General features: G+C 43.6%; 1 protein-coding gene across 1 annotated transcript; it reads right to left on the bottom strand.

Annotated features, from left to right (window-relative positions):
• Nucleotides 1–4: 4 nt before the first annotated feature.
• Nucleotides 5–14505, bottom strand: lmna (lamin A). Its single transcript, XM_028979823.1, has 13 exons — nt 13710–14505; nt 12533–12892; nt 5640–5796; nt 4880–5005; nt 4611–4781; nt 4383–4508; nt 3841–4061; nt 3020–3299; nt 2773–2880; nt 2563–2682; nt 2373–2432; nt 2046–2264; nt 5–1799 (listed from the first exon to the last, which is right to left on the bottom strand). Exons 2-13 carry the CDS (start codon nt 12868–12870, stop codon nt 1764–1766), a joined length of 1962 nt encoding a protein of 653 aa, XP_028835656.1. The 5' UTR covers nt 12871–12892; nt 13710–14505; the 3' UTR covers nt 5–1763.
• Between the last annotated feature and the right edge of the window lie 316 nt (nt 14506–14821).

Genomic DNA, 14821 nt, shown 5'->3' on the forward strand with positions numbered 1-14821 from the left:
AGAAAACACTGCGAAAAAGATTTTATTACTGTATTTTTAAATTCCATTATTATGCATAGCATCAGCAAAGAGGTTACATTTCCAAAACTAAATAAAGCAAGGCACAGGTATACTTTTTTCAAAGAACAGTATTTTTTCCATCATCATGAAAAATAAAATTTGGTTCTAAATTCAGAAGTTGATTTGCCTGGTATTCAAACCAGTCCTGACTTGAAAAACTAGCCCCAAGATCTGAACAATAGTTAGTTTTGCACAGCTCAGTAATGTGAGGCAGCCGTGTTCTTATCAGTAAACACACATAAACATGTCAGGACAAGAACCAGAATCATAATATAAAAAAAAAATGAAATAAGAACATTATTCAACATGAATGGCGGTCATTACTGACAGGTACAATATCCATGTGCCATCTATAACTAACCAAAGCTTAGCCATATCCTTGCCATGCAGCAAAAGTAAAAGAAAAGCCCCTGGTATATCACCAAAAGAAAGATCTGAGGAGTAAAGGAAGCACCACCTGTCACTTGTCAATAGGAATAGGTCTACAGTTAGAAAAATCTCAAGTGCTTTTACAAAATCTCTGTTCTGTTTTCTGTTGTCAAGTGTTTGGTCAGATATATTCATAATTTCACCTCGTTCTAAAAAAAAAAAAAAAAACACACATTCAAAATTAGAGCAAGGCAGCCTGTTACCAAGCGAATGAGGTCAGTGTTTCAGGCCAAAATGCCACTGGACATCATCATTTTCCTATAAAGCAGCCAAATGGTTTCATTCTTGCCACAACTACTGGCAGCCCTGTGTGATTCTTTATCTGAACTCACTGATGTCGATAGTGTCAAAACTTAAGTTGTCTTAAAACCCACCCAGCTAATCTTGTAAATCCAGTACTTCAAATATAATACTATATTTCAAAATAAATCATACATTTATTTCGCAAAAAAAAAAAGGACAACTACCTGCAGTTGTTTTGACACTTAAAAAAAAAAAAAACTGGACAAAACAAAACAGGTTCCGACGTGAACACAAGCTGCAACGTCTCCTTTCCTAATGGCAAGAAGGGAATCAGAGCCACGCTTCTCTCAGCAGGTTCCCTTACTTAACAGGCTAATGTAAACGTTCCCTTAACGCCTGCCATTAGAACACCAGTAAACTCATAATACAGAAAATTACAACTTTTTTCTATTGCATGCATCAAAAATAAATACAAGTATTTTAATGACTTGCAGTGAAAAGGTACCAATGCGACTGGCAGTGTAGAAAGTACAAAGACAACACGGTAAAGGAAAGTGCGCACCTTCGGCAGAATGACTCTTTGGCAACTGCCACCCAAGCAGCCTTTGTCAAATGGGCTTAATACTTCAATCTTATATGTGCTGAAATTCCAGAGGTAAAAACCCTGGTCAAAAAAAATATCATCATCTCAAGTTAAAGGTCTTTTGGTAATGTGTGTGTAAGTGACGACAGCCATGATTTGAAGGGAAACTCCACATCTTTTTTGAAGGCAAAGTGCCCGAACAGCCCTTCTCCCAGAAAAAAAGCAAGCCCACCTACCATACAAGAAGTACATGACATATACAAACTGATATATAGCCAAGCCCGTTCCCATGGAGTTCTTTACCCTACTAACCCACCCTGAAGATCAAACAGGGAAAAAAAAAAAGACTGATTTATAAAATATATATATAAAAAGTTGAAAAAAAAAAATTAGAAAAAGTAACCCTATAAAAACAGATAAGGTGATAGGGTTATATTTGCTCCTGAGTTCACATGATGGTGCAGGGCTCCATCTTAGGACCTCCCTGTGAAAAGAATGCAAATAAATGATGAAATGAATGAATACAATGATTTGTTGTTAGCAATAATTCTGGGAGGTGAATTTGTCACCTCAATTTAAGAACCAGTGTGTGTGTGTGTGTGTATATATATATATATATATATACACACACACACACACACACACACTGGTTCTTAAATTGAGGTGACAAATTCACCTCCCAGAATTATAACTTTATAACCAGCTGAAAAAAAGTGGGGGGTTTACTCACCTGTCGCGGCAGGTTACTGCCAACCACAAAAGAGGGGCTCACCAGACCCTCCGGCAGGCCACCCCCACTGCTGTGGAAGGTGCGTGCAGCACTAGTCGCCGTGGAGCTGGTTGGCACGCCGTGGCCACCGGGCCTGTCTGAGGGCTGACCACAGGAGCCACAGACCACTGTGCGGCTGCGCAGGTTGTACTCGCTGTCGCCGCAGGTGCTGTGTGCGGCCTGCAGGGGGAGACAGGGGTGAGTTAATGGGTATGGAGTGGATCTATATTGTACCTTACTGTGGGAGGTTCAGTAGCACACAACGGCTTCTATAGCGAAAGAGCTCACCATTTCATCATCATCTTCTTCCTGGAAGAGTGTGCGGGTAACCTTCCTCATTGCCATCTCCTGCAGAAAGAAAACAAAACCATTAAACCTGTTCAAATAAGTCACACACAATAGGTTATACTGTAAGTGCATCTTCTTGCAACTCCAAAAGTACATCCTCTGTAATATGGTGCCAGACTGTGCCCCTCACCTCTCCGTTAGAATTGAGGAGGATCGTTTGGAACAGGTCTCCAGTGCCCCAGGAGTTCTGGGCCTTCCACACAATGTCAGAAGGAGGGCTGTGGGTGCCACCAGCGCCACCTGCCCAGATCTACACAGTGAAAAGCACCGATCATACAGACCTTATGATGCACACATAGATATATGAGTTACAGAACCCTCTCTACACATTGCAACTTACAGTCACGGTCTGGCCAGCCTTGAGGATGAATTTGGGAGGGAACTTGTAGGTAATGGGGGGGTTAGAGCCCACCTGCCTCTTCACTTGCCAGTGACCCATTAACTGGTCCTGCAGAGTTGAAAGCATTCATGCATATATTTATCACATACACAAACACGCGCACACACACATACACACTACCCCATTGCAAACTATTAAAAGTAAAACAAAGTTGCATAATTAAATATAGTCAAGTTTTCATCATCACCTGGTCAGCCTTGTTGCTCAGACGGACATATTTGCCATCCAGGTCCACCTCATCCACAGTGACACGCCCACTGGCAGAGGCCTGCTGGGCGATGCGGGTGCGGGTCACAGTGCCACCCACCACGCTGGAGGCCTCACTGTCCGTGTCGTTGAGCCGCCGTTTCTTGGCGGAGCCAGAGGAGTTGCGGCTGCTGCTCTGCACGGTGCGGGCGTGGCTGCTGGAGCCGGTGGTGCGGGTCACTGTCACCCGGGCAGGTGGAGGACTGGGGGACAGCCTCAGCCTGAATGAGAGAAAACATTTAAAGCCCATTTAGACATACTGTATGTGATTTTGGGCTATATCAAAATAAATGATGTTATTGTTGTATTGTATGTGTTTTTCAGATTGAGGTGGAAATTGTTACCCTCTTAATATAGAATCTGGGAAAATGGGTTTCCATTCCATACTACACAAATAATATCTCGCTTTACAATTACACCTGTCTACAGGGTTCGAATTACAGGGGCTTTCAGGGGAGCCCTATTTTATGGTGCCCGCTTCACATGACTGCACATGTGCACGTTTGTTCAGTAATAGGAGGATTACTGCAAAAAAAAAAAAAGACTGCAGCCTGCAGCTAATAATCAGTTTCATAGAGGCACAATTACAAAAATATTATATGGATGATGCAGTTTAACAACCCAAATGCACACGTTTTCGTAGCTCCCGCTAGGCTTGGGCTAAACCATGCCTGTTCATTTTGTTTTCTATTCGACTATGAATTTTTTGAAGCTATGGGTGGTCAGAGACTTTTTAACACTATTAACAGTGGCAGGTCTCACCTTTCCTCCTCTCCCTCCAGCAGTTTCCTGTAAGCGGCGATCTCCATGTCCAGAGCCAGCTTGATGTCCAGCAGCTCCTGGTACTCGTCCAGCTGCAGCTGCATGCGCTCTCTCATCTCGGACATCTCCCGGTCCTTGTCCTCCATGCGCCGGCGCATGAGGTCCCGCTCTCTGCTCAGCATCTCCTCCAGCTCCCGCACTTTGGCCTCCTTGCTTGCCAGCTGAATATGGACATTACAGAGAAACTCATATTTTCAGCAAAACCAACCACACTGTAATTGATTAAGTCTAAATTAATAACATGAGTTCAAATATTGCATGCAGTTATTTACCCATCCTAAAATAAAAACTTCACCATAAAAAGTCATTAGTTCGCTCACTGAACAACTGAAGATGTTCAATTAACGCCCAGATTACGCTTAGATTACATTTTTATTATTATGGTCTGCCATTACAATGGTAATTCAGTCATTATGCGTTTATACCTAAACTAATTTCATTGGTTAACCCTCATGCATTAATATGGGAAAGATTGCCCTGACCTGTTTCTGCAGTGTACTGAGCTGGCCCGACATGCTCTCAAGACGCACGCGCGTCTGCTGCAGCTCCTCGTGGGCGGCTCCCACCAGATGGCTGTTCCTGTCTGCGGACTGGCGTGCGTTCTCCAGCTGCATGACCAGCAGAGGGCCATTAGACCAAACATGACCGGGCAAGAGGAGGTGTGTCTGAAGCTAAACTCAGAACAGGTTCTGAAAAGTGGTCCTCCTTACTTTGGCATGGAAGGTCTTCTCAATCTCCTCTTTGTAGAGGCGGACCTGGTCCTCGTGCTGCGACCGCAGTTCGGTTAAAGCCTCGGCCAGCTTGCTTTCAAACTCTTGCTGACGTCCAGAGTCCACCTCCAGTATGCGTGACTCATGGCGTCGCTTGGACTCGCGCATTTCCTGCCAGGACAGAAGGGATAAAAAAAGAGACTGTCAACAAACTGGAATGTGATTCATGGTGAGAAGGGAGAGTGAGGGGGACAAAAAGAGACGGCAACCTCAGAGAAGATATTCTTCTGGAAATCCAGCTCCTCCTTGAGGGTCTGGATGCGGTTCTCAGCATCCACCCTTCGCAGCATCTCATCCTGCAGTTGCTTCTTGGCATCATTCAGGCTACTTTCCAGCTGCAGGAAAAGCAGAAACGGTTTCAGGGGGAAGAACTATTTCAATTTTCTCTATGATGAAATGAAACGAAATTATGTTATGCAATAATGTTTCAGTGGAGCCTACAAAAAAATAACTGTTTTGTAGTCCCTAAGATTTCAGTATTTCACTTCCCACCATGCCCTCTTGGGGGCTCTGTCGGCATCTGGTGAACACGGTTTCCTTTTAAAAACGTTTCCCTGCAGTTCATCATGTGACCAGCAGAGGGAATGAACTGGAACCATGAATCAGCAAACTTTATACATTTACATTTACAGCATTTACCAGACGCCCTTATCCAGAGCGACTTACAATCAGTAGTTACAGGGACAGTCCCCCCCTGGAGCAACTTAGGGTTAAGTGTCTTGCTCAGGGACACAACGGTAGTAAGTGGGATTTGAACCTGGGTCTTCTGGTTCATAGGCGAGTGTGTTACCCATTAGGCTACTACCACCATAGTCAATTAGCAAATATTTTTCTTTTTAAACTTCAAACAAAAGCCAGTCAGCTTCACTTTCAAATTTACAAATTGACAAATAAAAATGAGACAATACTTAGGTGTCTTAATTGTTTCACTTCTCACTTTCATGGTGTAAAAAGTAAAATGTACTGTACCTTCAGCAGCTGGGCTTTCAGATCTCTCACTTCAGTCTCCAGGCTGCGTTTCTCCCCCAGGGCAGTGGACAGGGCGGCATCCTTTGAGTTCAGGAGTGCCTCCAGGTCCTTGAGCCGCGCCAGGGCTGCTTCCAGATCGGACTCTTTCTTCCCATTCCTTTGGGGATTGAAAATGAAATTCTTAACCTCATATAATTGTTATAATTTGAACAGAGCTGCTCCAGATGTTGCGCATGCAGAAGCACATCCGTTGCATTTGGTTGTACGGGTGCGCTGCACAGCAGGAACAGTCACAACATTTTCACAACAGCAAATGACCAACAGTCTCTTCAAGTGCTCTCGTATTTTAAAGCCTGAAGAGGCCTAACTGCAACAACAGGTAACATGATTTATGTCCTGCAGACGCCTGCCGGTCTTTACAACCACACCCGCCTCCTTTCAGTGCAGAGCTCAGCCAGGCCTTTATTGTGTCAGACAGGCATCGCTGTAGCTTAGCTCAGCATTGCATTAAAAAAAAAAATCTGTACTATGACAGCTCCAGACGTGCCTCGCCTGAGGTGTGACTGTTTTGGACTTTATCAACTCAGCAGAAGGTTGAGATACTAGAAGTGGACATAGTGAGACTGAAGCTGCTAGAAAGCTGTGAAATGTGAAGAATGTTGAGCCGCTGACCCTGAGGGTCACACATTGCGCAGAGCAGCGCTTTTTACGGTGAACCCACCTGGAACTATTTTTAACACCGGTGGCAACCCAAAAATGGCCACAGCTGACATATTCAACAAGACAGTCATAAAATCTATTTCACTGTTTTCTTCTGGGACATAATTAGAATGAATTCATAAAACAGTGTCACGTAGTGCAAAAAAAGCCAACAGGATTGGGGACAACTGGAGCACATTTCACCCAGCGAGTAAGAAACATGCTGGGATTTTGAAATTGTGTGATAAAATTCAGTATGGCACGTCTGTAGGTGTGTGATGAAAGTTTACAGTTAAACCTTCGGTCTGTGGGAACTGTATATACCGAAAGATTGGAGGGCTGAAGGATGAGTAATGGGGATGACTTCACTCTAAGGTGTAAGGCGTGTCCCGTGCGAATAGAAATTAAAATACTTTGGGGAAAATAGGCACAGATTTGTGAAGGAGAATAAACTAAAGAAAATGGCTTGATAAATAAATAGCAGCGGTGCTGTAAAGACATAACCACATCATGACCAGAAAGCTCCAGAGAGGACAAAACCAAAGAATTCACAGCACAGCTCCCCTGTTTCAAAAGAGTCAGTGCTGCGAAGTTGGGAGACTGGCGAGGGACGGTGGCTTCACTGGGGGGAGGGGCATCAGTACAGCGTCCAGTCCCCTCTGACTCACAGCTATCTTTGTCCACCTCACAGACAAAAATGGAACCAGAAAAAAAATATATGGAGCAAAGGAGTGTTTGCTGTCATGTTGTCATGACTACGAGACCAAGTGTTTGCGCTGAGTGGAAACACTGAATGTGTCCTCACGTTTTACTTTTTTTTTTTTGGCTGCGATGGATGGGAGTTTTCCCTTCAACCACTTCCCCGTTTCAACAGGACCTCGGAATGGAAAGACATCCCTTATCTTACAAAGGGCACAGCTAAGCAACCTTAAATGGTTATTATGACTGCTAATTTTACAAAAACTTTACAGAAAGTGACATGGACCAATCAGACTCGCATTGAGATTGATTTAAAGTAATATTGAGACAGCAGTTTACTCCAGAGAAAACCTTGTCCTATATCAACACTGATTGAACCTATTCTGGCATTAACGATAGGTGCCAGCAGCCCAGGGTCCCATATTTCATTTCGTCCAGGCTGCTCCCATCTCGGATGTATCGAGTCCCACTGAACACAAAAGCCCCTGCAACTTCTACAGCATCACTACAGCCCAAGTCATACTCACACACACCATCCATCCCCTCGGGCTTCCCCTGTGATGGGGCGGGGAGTGTGTCATCTTCGAAGTCTTTAAGGCAAATTAATAGTATGATTAGTATTTACGCTATGACTGTACATCTGCTGTACTGCAGAGAGGAACTCTGAAAACATCTCTTCCACTGAAGCTTAGACCCAAGCATAATTCAGCATTAATCATTTCAGTACAGATGAGGAGACACAGTGTTCTTCCAAAAGCCTTTCATAATAATAACTATAAAAGGAATACCACAAAAGAGAACAAAAGGCACAGGCTGGCACAAGCACATTTCCTCCATGTCTGCTGAGGATTGAAACACAATGGTGTTTGTTTTAAGCGATTTATTTCAGCAACAAAACCAAAAAAAAAAATGGTCAGACAAACGAACACTCCAATAGTTCATCAGCGGGACCAACGCTGTGTGGTAAAAAGTATGTTTAACATGAATGATTTCAATGCACGTGGGCCAGGCCAGGAACCAGATGTTGAATGGGCATGACTGTCATCTTGCCTGGAGCTTCAGAGTCAAATGACTGGAGCAGTGGAAGCGGTGGCGAAACTCTGATACGGAGCTGATAAATGTCGCCATTATACTGTACAAACGCAGGGCTCCAAGCTAACAGAGGGGCAAACAGGCGTGGTCGTGCAGATACGGGCCCTATGCACGCCGGGTGGTGTATTGGCTTCTAAGAAATTATTATGTTAGGTTCCCCAGGTTATTGATAAATGCTTTGGACTTTGTGTGAAGGGGATAATCATCTACTACAGACCAGGACTAATTTAGCAAAGAGTGAAAAAGATTGAGAAGTCACTGAAAGGTTTTGCACACCGCTTCATAACTCATCTATGCGCAGCTGTATTTGGTTAGAGATGTTGCAGAACAACGCTGTTAGTAGGAGGCTCTGGCATCAGCAGCCTGGAGAGGAACCAAACGCTGTGGTTGGGAGCTGGAGATGATCACTCCTTCTCTCACGCTAGACCACGAGGCGCTGCCATGCGAACCGGTGGAGCCAAGTAGCAATGGAGCACAATTGAGGACGAGCATTAAGGGCAAAGTTCTGAGCGAAACATCTTGAAATACTCCCGCAAACACCTAGCTAAACAGTCTATGCCTATTACAGGTTGGGTCGCAAACATATGTGGGTACTTAGAAACCACGGTCTGAAAAGGGTAACAAGGCCCTGGACACGTAAAACAAAATTAAACTATTAAACGTTCCCTTGTTTTCCTGAGTTCCACATAGAACAGTAAACAGCATCGTGTAGCCTTGCAGAAAAACAAGATTTTTTTTGGGGAGATGTGTTATAAGACCGGGGGAAATATATTAAACTTGCCGCACCCTTCTTCCTCAACATCCAGTGAGAACCTCCACTGGAGTGTATGTGTGTGTCCTTGCTACTCCAGCATCTGATTTACTTTTAGTGAGTGACTCATTAGTTCTTGGCCTTGGTTTGGTTTGGTTTGGTTTGAAAAAGCCTTAAGTGCTATGGAAACTCTGATAAATCCATCCATGTACACACACGCACACACACACATAAACAATTTTCCTTCGCAGTGGAACAGGGACCCGATGAATGGATGGCAAAAATGTTCTCTTTCATTATCTTAACTTCCAACCCAACTCAGACCAACAATGACATCTCTATAGCCATCCAGCCTCTTTATGAAATGTATAACATCTGTTTTCCATCGCATGTTCATTTCTCTGAGTAAAATGAGTATACAGACCGGCCAATAAGAACCCTACTGGAACCAAGAACAGACCTTGGAGAAACTGGGTCTGAAAGAAGAAAATTATTTATAGTGAAATACAGCACAGGCTCTGGCTTACTATACTGGTGACTACATTAATTACTTCAAAATAAAAATTCACAATAAAATTCATAAAAGAAAAGAAATATGTCTGTAAAAAGAGTTTACTCCTAGATCAGAACAAGCCTTCTGGTGTAGTGCAAGTGAAAAGTTTGTGACAGCTAATCTTAGGTGAGATCAGAAAATGTTTGCCCCCTGGACAAACATTAACCTAAAAAAACATGGAGTCGTGGTTGACCCATGTGACAAAACCTCCCTCGGTGAGACACAGAAGAGGCTCCATTCTCAAGAATCTGCAATCTTCTAATCATTATTGTTTAGCAAGATAAAAAAAAAGAAAGACAGCTCTTCCTTATTTGCATTTGGGACTGGATATTTTGATCGTTGGCAGTCTTCAACAGTGATTTAACCTGATTAAACAAATGCATGTTACATATTTTAAGAAAGAAGCCTAATAATGCCACCTACTAAAATCACTAGACTGTTTTAAAGTCTATGGGACACCTCTGATCCTGCATGATATGAATGGTACATGCAATTAGCTATAAAAGTTAGTGTTAACTAACAATATCCATTTCTGGCCTAACATAGTGAATTGTCAAATGGTCATAATACCATTTGCTGCAAATGTGAAAGGAAACTGTGAAGGCAATGACATACATGCAGGAAATACACTGTTTTCATTTGATAAGTTACCAGACAACTGTGCATTCAGCCCGGCAAAGGCCACAGAAAAAAATAGATGGTGGTTTTGGCCCAAAGTGTTTTTAACAAAAGGAACTGAAAACAATGTTCAAAGACTTTTCCCTTTTTATCAGTTTGGTTTGGGATGCTACCCCTCCGGTCATCTGAGCATCTTTGAGCACAGCTTGCTGTATAATTTGGTGGAAATTCTATTACTGACTATGGTGACATAGTAACCAGTAAAGACCAGTTCTGTGGCATTAGTTTGCATTTGATACTGTGTGTGGAGGAATTCATTTATAAGCCTATAAGTCTGGCCTCCACATATCTGCAAAACCTCTTTCTTTGCCAAAGGGTGTGGCAAAGTTGTGCCAGACACTCGCTGTGTGAAGGCAGCAAACACACCCACTGTGAAATTCACCTGTAATCTCAGTGCTGTAGCATTGGTTCGCACACACTTAGTCACTGTTCCTGATACATGACTGATACCATTTTAGGTGCATGGGGGCTGGGTTCAGGGGAAGCCTTGGGTATATAACTTCTGCCAGCTGGTTTATTATGTCACAGGGAGTTTGGTTTCCTTGCTATGCTCAGGAAAACAGGAGCTGCCATTTCCAACAGACACAGACAGGCCAAAGCAGGCGGTGACAAATGTTCGCAGGCATTGCATACTGGCTGTAATTGCATTTTGCCCGCACTGGCCATTCAGACACTGCTGCATCACAAGGCTGCATACAGTGTCTAACTGTGCAAACAGGAGCCCTATTGTGCCACTGTCATCAGAGTCTTCAACAATTTCAGCAAATGCTGGACCACATTGGTTTGTACAATGATAATGTGGTGCTTCTGAAAAGTTTTGAATGCATGGTTTCTAGTTGGATTTTTTGAAAAAGCCCAAAATAAATGCATGACAGCTTCAAAGACATACACCTAAACAAGTTAATGTTAAAAGAATGCCTTGAGCAAACATTAGAACTGTGCCAGGATCAACAGTGCCACTGCTTTCTTAATCCTTCATCACACAGTACCAACCCTCGGTACTCTATTTCTTCCAACTTACAAAAAAATGTGTATTCTTCTCACAATTTGTACTTATGCTAAAGTAAGGGAAGCCAGTGGAGATGAAAAATTATGAATCAAGGGCTTCATGCAGTCATCATCTGACCACATCAGGCAATTCCCAAACGGCCTTGAAAAGCTTCTGACTCACCACATTGTCAGCCCCCTAACACACCCATGGAAAGGGTACGGTACTACCATAGTAACCAAACATTCCCTACAGTAACATGGCTGCAGCAGTGCTGTATGAGGAGGACTGTCTGGAATCATTATCTAATTGAATCATTTTGTATACATGCTTCTTAGGGCTGTGCATGAAGTAATGTTTACATGTTGTACAGTGTGTGGTATGGAAGTAAAAGTAAAAGGAAAGTAAAAGCGCAAAAATGCATATGAATATTAACATTGACATTTGCATCTAACACACCAATCTCTGACATTAAAATGCTGTCAGACACCATGAGAACATGAGTGAATGGATAAGTAACCAACACAGTATCACAGTCTGTGTAAAGTCTCACTCCCGAGACGGAGATGCAATTAATATGTTGACACTTTTAAATATAACTGTCATTACATTACATAGTTAAACAGCACATTCAAACTAGCATGACCAAATGCATGTGCACATCTGGTGACACCTCCATACAGATAAGCCTGTTACGCAGAGCTCTTTTGTCCCTCTGTCCAAATAATGGATGGCCAATAGATGCAAGCACACACAATATGAAAAACTTTGCAGTTATCATTAGATGCACCATGAGGAACCGTTAAATTGTTTATCTTGTCATTATTTACCTCAGCTTACTAATGCCATGGGATAGGGTGTTGTCTCATCACGCATTACTTATGTCAGCATACTTCTGTGCAGTGCCACACCAACAGCACACACAAGATATACATTTAAATTCACAGCATTTATCCCACAACTTTATCCAGAGTGACTTACAGCCAGTGGTTACAGGGACAGTCCCCCTGGAGACACAATGGTAGTAAGTTGCGTTTGAACCTGTGACTTTGTGGTTTTCTGGTTCATAGGTGAGTGTGTTACCCACTAGGCTACTACCACATTGAAGACCACTACCAAGCCTGAAGACGTCAGCATGACTGGTGCCCAGAACTTCGACAGATGGAGTTATTCATTCAACTATTACAGATTGAAGAAAAGTAAAACACCAGTACATTTTTGTTCCTTAATTGATTACTTAAGTACTTTGACATGGCTCAGATGGCACAATATAAGTTACAGGTCATCACTTCTAGCAGGTGTAACAAAGACCCCAGAAGTAAAAAAAAAAAAAACGCAACTGTCACAGAAGCAAAGTGCATTGATGTGTGGTCAGATAAAATGGTTCTTTACTGAATTACCCAAAAAAAGAATTCCAGCAGTTCACCTCCTACCTGGCTTTTAGCTCCTTGAAGTCCTCTCGTATTTTGCTGACCTCCAGCTGCAGGCGGGCACGCTCCTTGGCCACGGAGTCGAGGGTCTTCCGGGCATCAGCCAGCTCGGCCTCGTAGGCGGCCTTCATGCCAGTCAGCTCCCGACTGACCTCAGTCTCCGACTCGGTGATCCGCAGCCGAAGCCCGGCATTCTCCACCTCCAGCGAACGCACCTTGTCGATGTAGATAGCCAGGCGGTCGTTGAGGTTGCACAGATCTTCCTTCTCTTGCAGGCGGGTGATGCGGTTGGGGGACATGACGGTCGTACGGGTAGAGCGTTTCTGGCCCGGAGTCTCCATCAGTGGGAATGCTGTACAGTAGCTGGACATGAAGAGTGCAGACAAAATGAGGAAGAGACACGAGACACATAGGAGGCATTCTAGAGGAGCAGAAGGAGCCCAGCAGACAAATTTTGGAAATTTGAAAGCCGGAAAGAAGGTCTGAATCCTAAATGGTTCTGCTGATGACAACCATTGGAGAAATACTCTTCACAAGGATGGACGGCCTCAGATGATCCCTCCTTCTCCTCCCACATTTTTGTCCACACTTCACTCACATCATTACCCCTTTCTCCTCCCCTTTCTCCATCTCTCTCCTCATTTCGCTCAGCCCACCATGGTACGCACAAAACTGGAACTTGTCCAATATATCATCCATATCATATATCAAAATTTTAAAGTCATATATAAAATAGTTTAAATAAAGAATGCAGTGGAAAAGCACATGTTCGTGACTTATTTCTCTGGGAAGACCAGTATAACCCAGTAAAACCAGTATAAACTAGTCATCATTCAGCTGCTCCAACCACTATTTCCTTCTGTGAAATAATAATTCTATAATCAGATGTTCTAAATCTGACAAGTCTTTGTGGTTACAAATACTTGGCAGCAATGCAACATTACACAAAGTATTACAAACATGCTGCCCATGCAGTTTACACTGCAGTTTTACTGTCTTTTATCTCTTGTAAACCTGCACATTGGTCCATTCATTCAGTGTCCAGAAACCCCCTCCACGCTCGACTCCACGTGTTTACAAAGATTACATCAAATTCATCGCCACTGAGCAGGCTAACAAGCAGCCATAAAGACCGACATGAAAAGAGATCAGTCCCAAAACCCATAAAGAAAATCTCTACCTGTGTTTACAGACAAGCACGTGGGTGAGGATAAATATCCTGGCAAGGTGGGCAGCGGTTGTCTGAGAGTTCTCTGCGTCTGGAGATCTCGCCGGATCTGTCTGAGGTCTGACTCGCTCAGTCTGCCTTTGGCTCTGGCTCAGGACTGGCTGCCTTTCAGTCCTTCCCAGCTCAAGTAGGACAGGGCAGAGTCAGGCAGGCATTGGGAGGAGGCGGCGGCAGCAGCAGGGGGAGGGTGGTGGAGGAAGAGGAGGAGACCGAGGGAAGGAGGGAGGAGCCTGGAACTCTGAGCAGCCCGAGTGGCGGCTGGATGCTGTCTCTTTCATTTTTTGCCCTGAACCCACAACTTCCCCACTTGTTAAATACAGACACACCATGTCTGCTATAGACTTCCAATACTCTCCAGGTAAAGCTATTTGTAATGTGTAAGGTACAAATAAAGTAACGTTATCCACTTGAAGGCGATTTCCTCCTTAGTTCTATTAAACAGATTAAGAAAAAAGGAAACCAGCAACTCACGTCCCAAAACATCCATTCAAGCAACTTAGTTAATCACCCAAATTAAACGTCCTGCTCAAGAGAGATCCAACAACAGGGCTGTTTGGATCCTTATGAAATGTTTCTTCGGCTGAGCACCCAAGAAATCCCCCATCCAATCAGATCTCTTCTCCGGAGAGCGAAGTGATGCTGGACAGGCAACATCACGGATAGGCTGGTACTGACCACATACGTAGTTCACAGGGAACAGGAATATCCTTCCATGGCCTCAGCAATGGAAAATCCTGTTCACCCATAGAACTGGAATGAATAACACTGGTGTGTGTGCGCAGCTCGCTCTCACACACACACAGGCAAGGGCCTTTAGACAAGGGTGACTTTTCCTCTATTTCTATTTCTACTCTCCTCCGGAATTCCTAATAACAATGCTGCCTTTTTTTTCCAGAAAAACATTTGTCTGGTCCCTTGAGTCTCCTGCCAGCAGAATGTCGCTCGAAGATTGCCTTGTTGTGTAGTCGTTTCCAAGAGAGACATACTTCCTTTGATACACATCCATTTTGAAAAAATGTATGCAGCCTTCCCAGTAAAACCAGTCCCTCCACCTCACTGCTCAG

The sequence above is a fragment of the Denticeps clupeoides genome, chromosome 5 (genome assembly GCF_900700375.1).
Source record: "Denticeps clupeoides chromosome 5, fDenClu1.1, whole genome shotgun sequence".
In the NCBI taxonomy this organism is placed as follows: domain Eukaryota; kingdom Metazoa; phylum Chordata; class Actinopteri; order Clupeiformes; family Denticipitidae; genus Denticeps; species Denticeps clupeoides.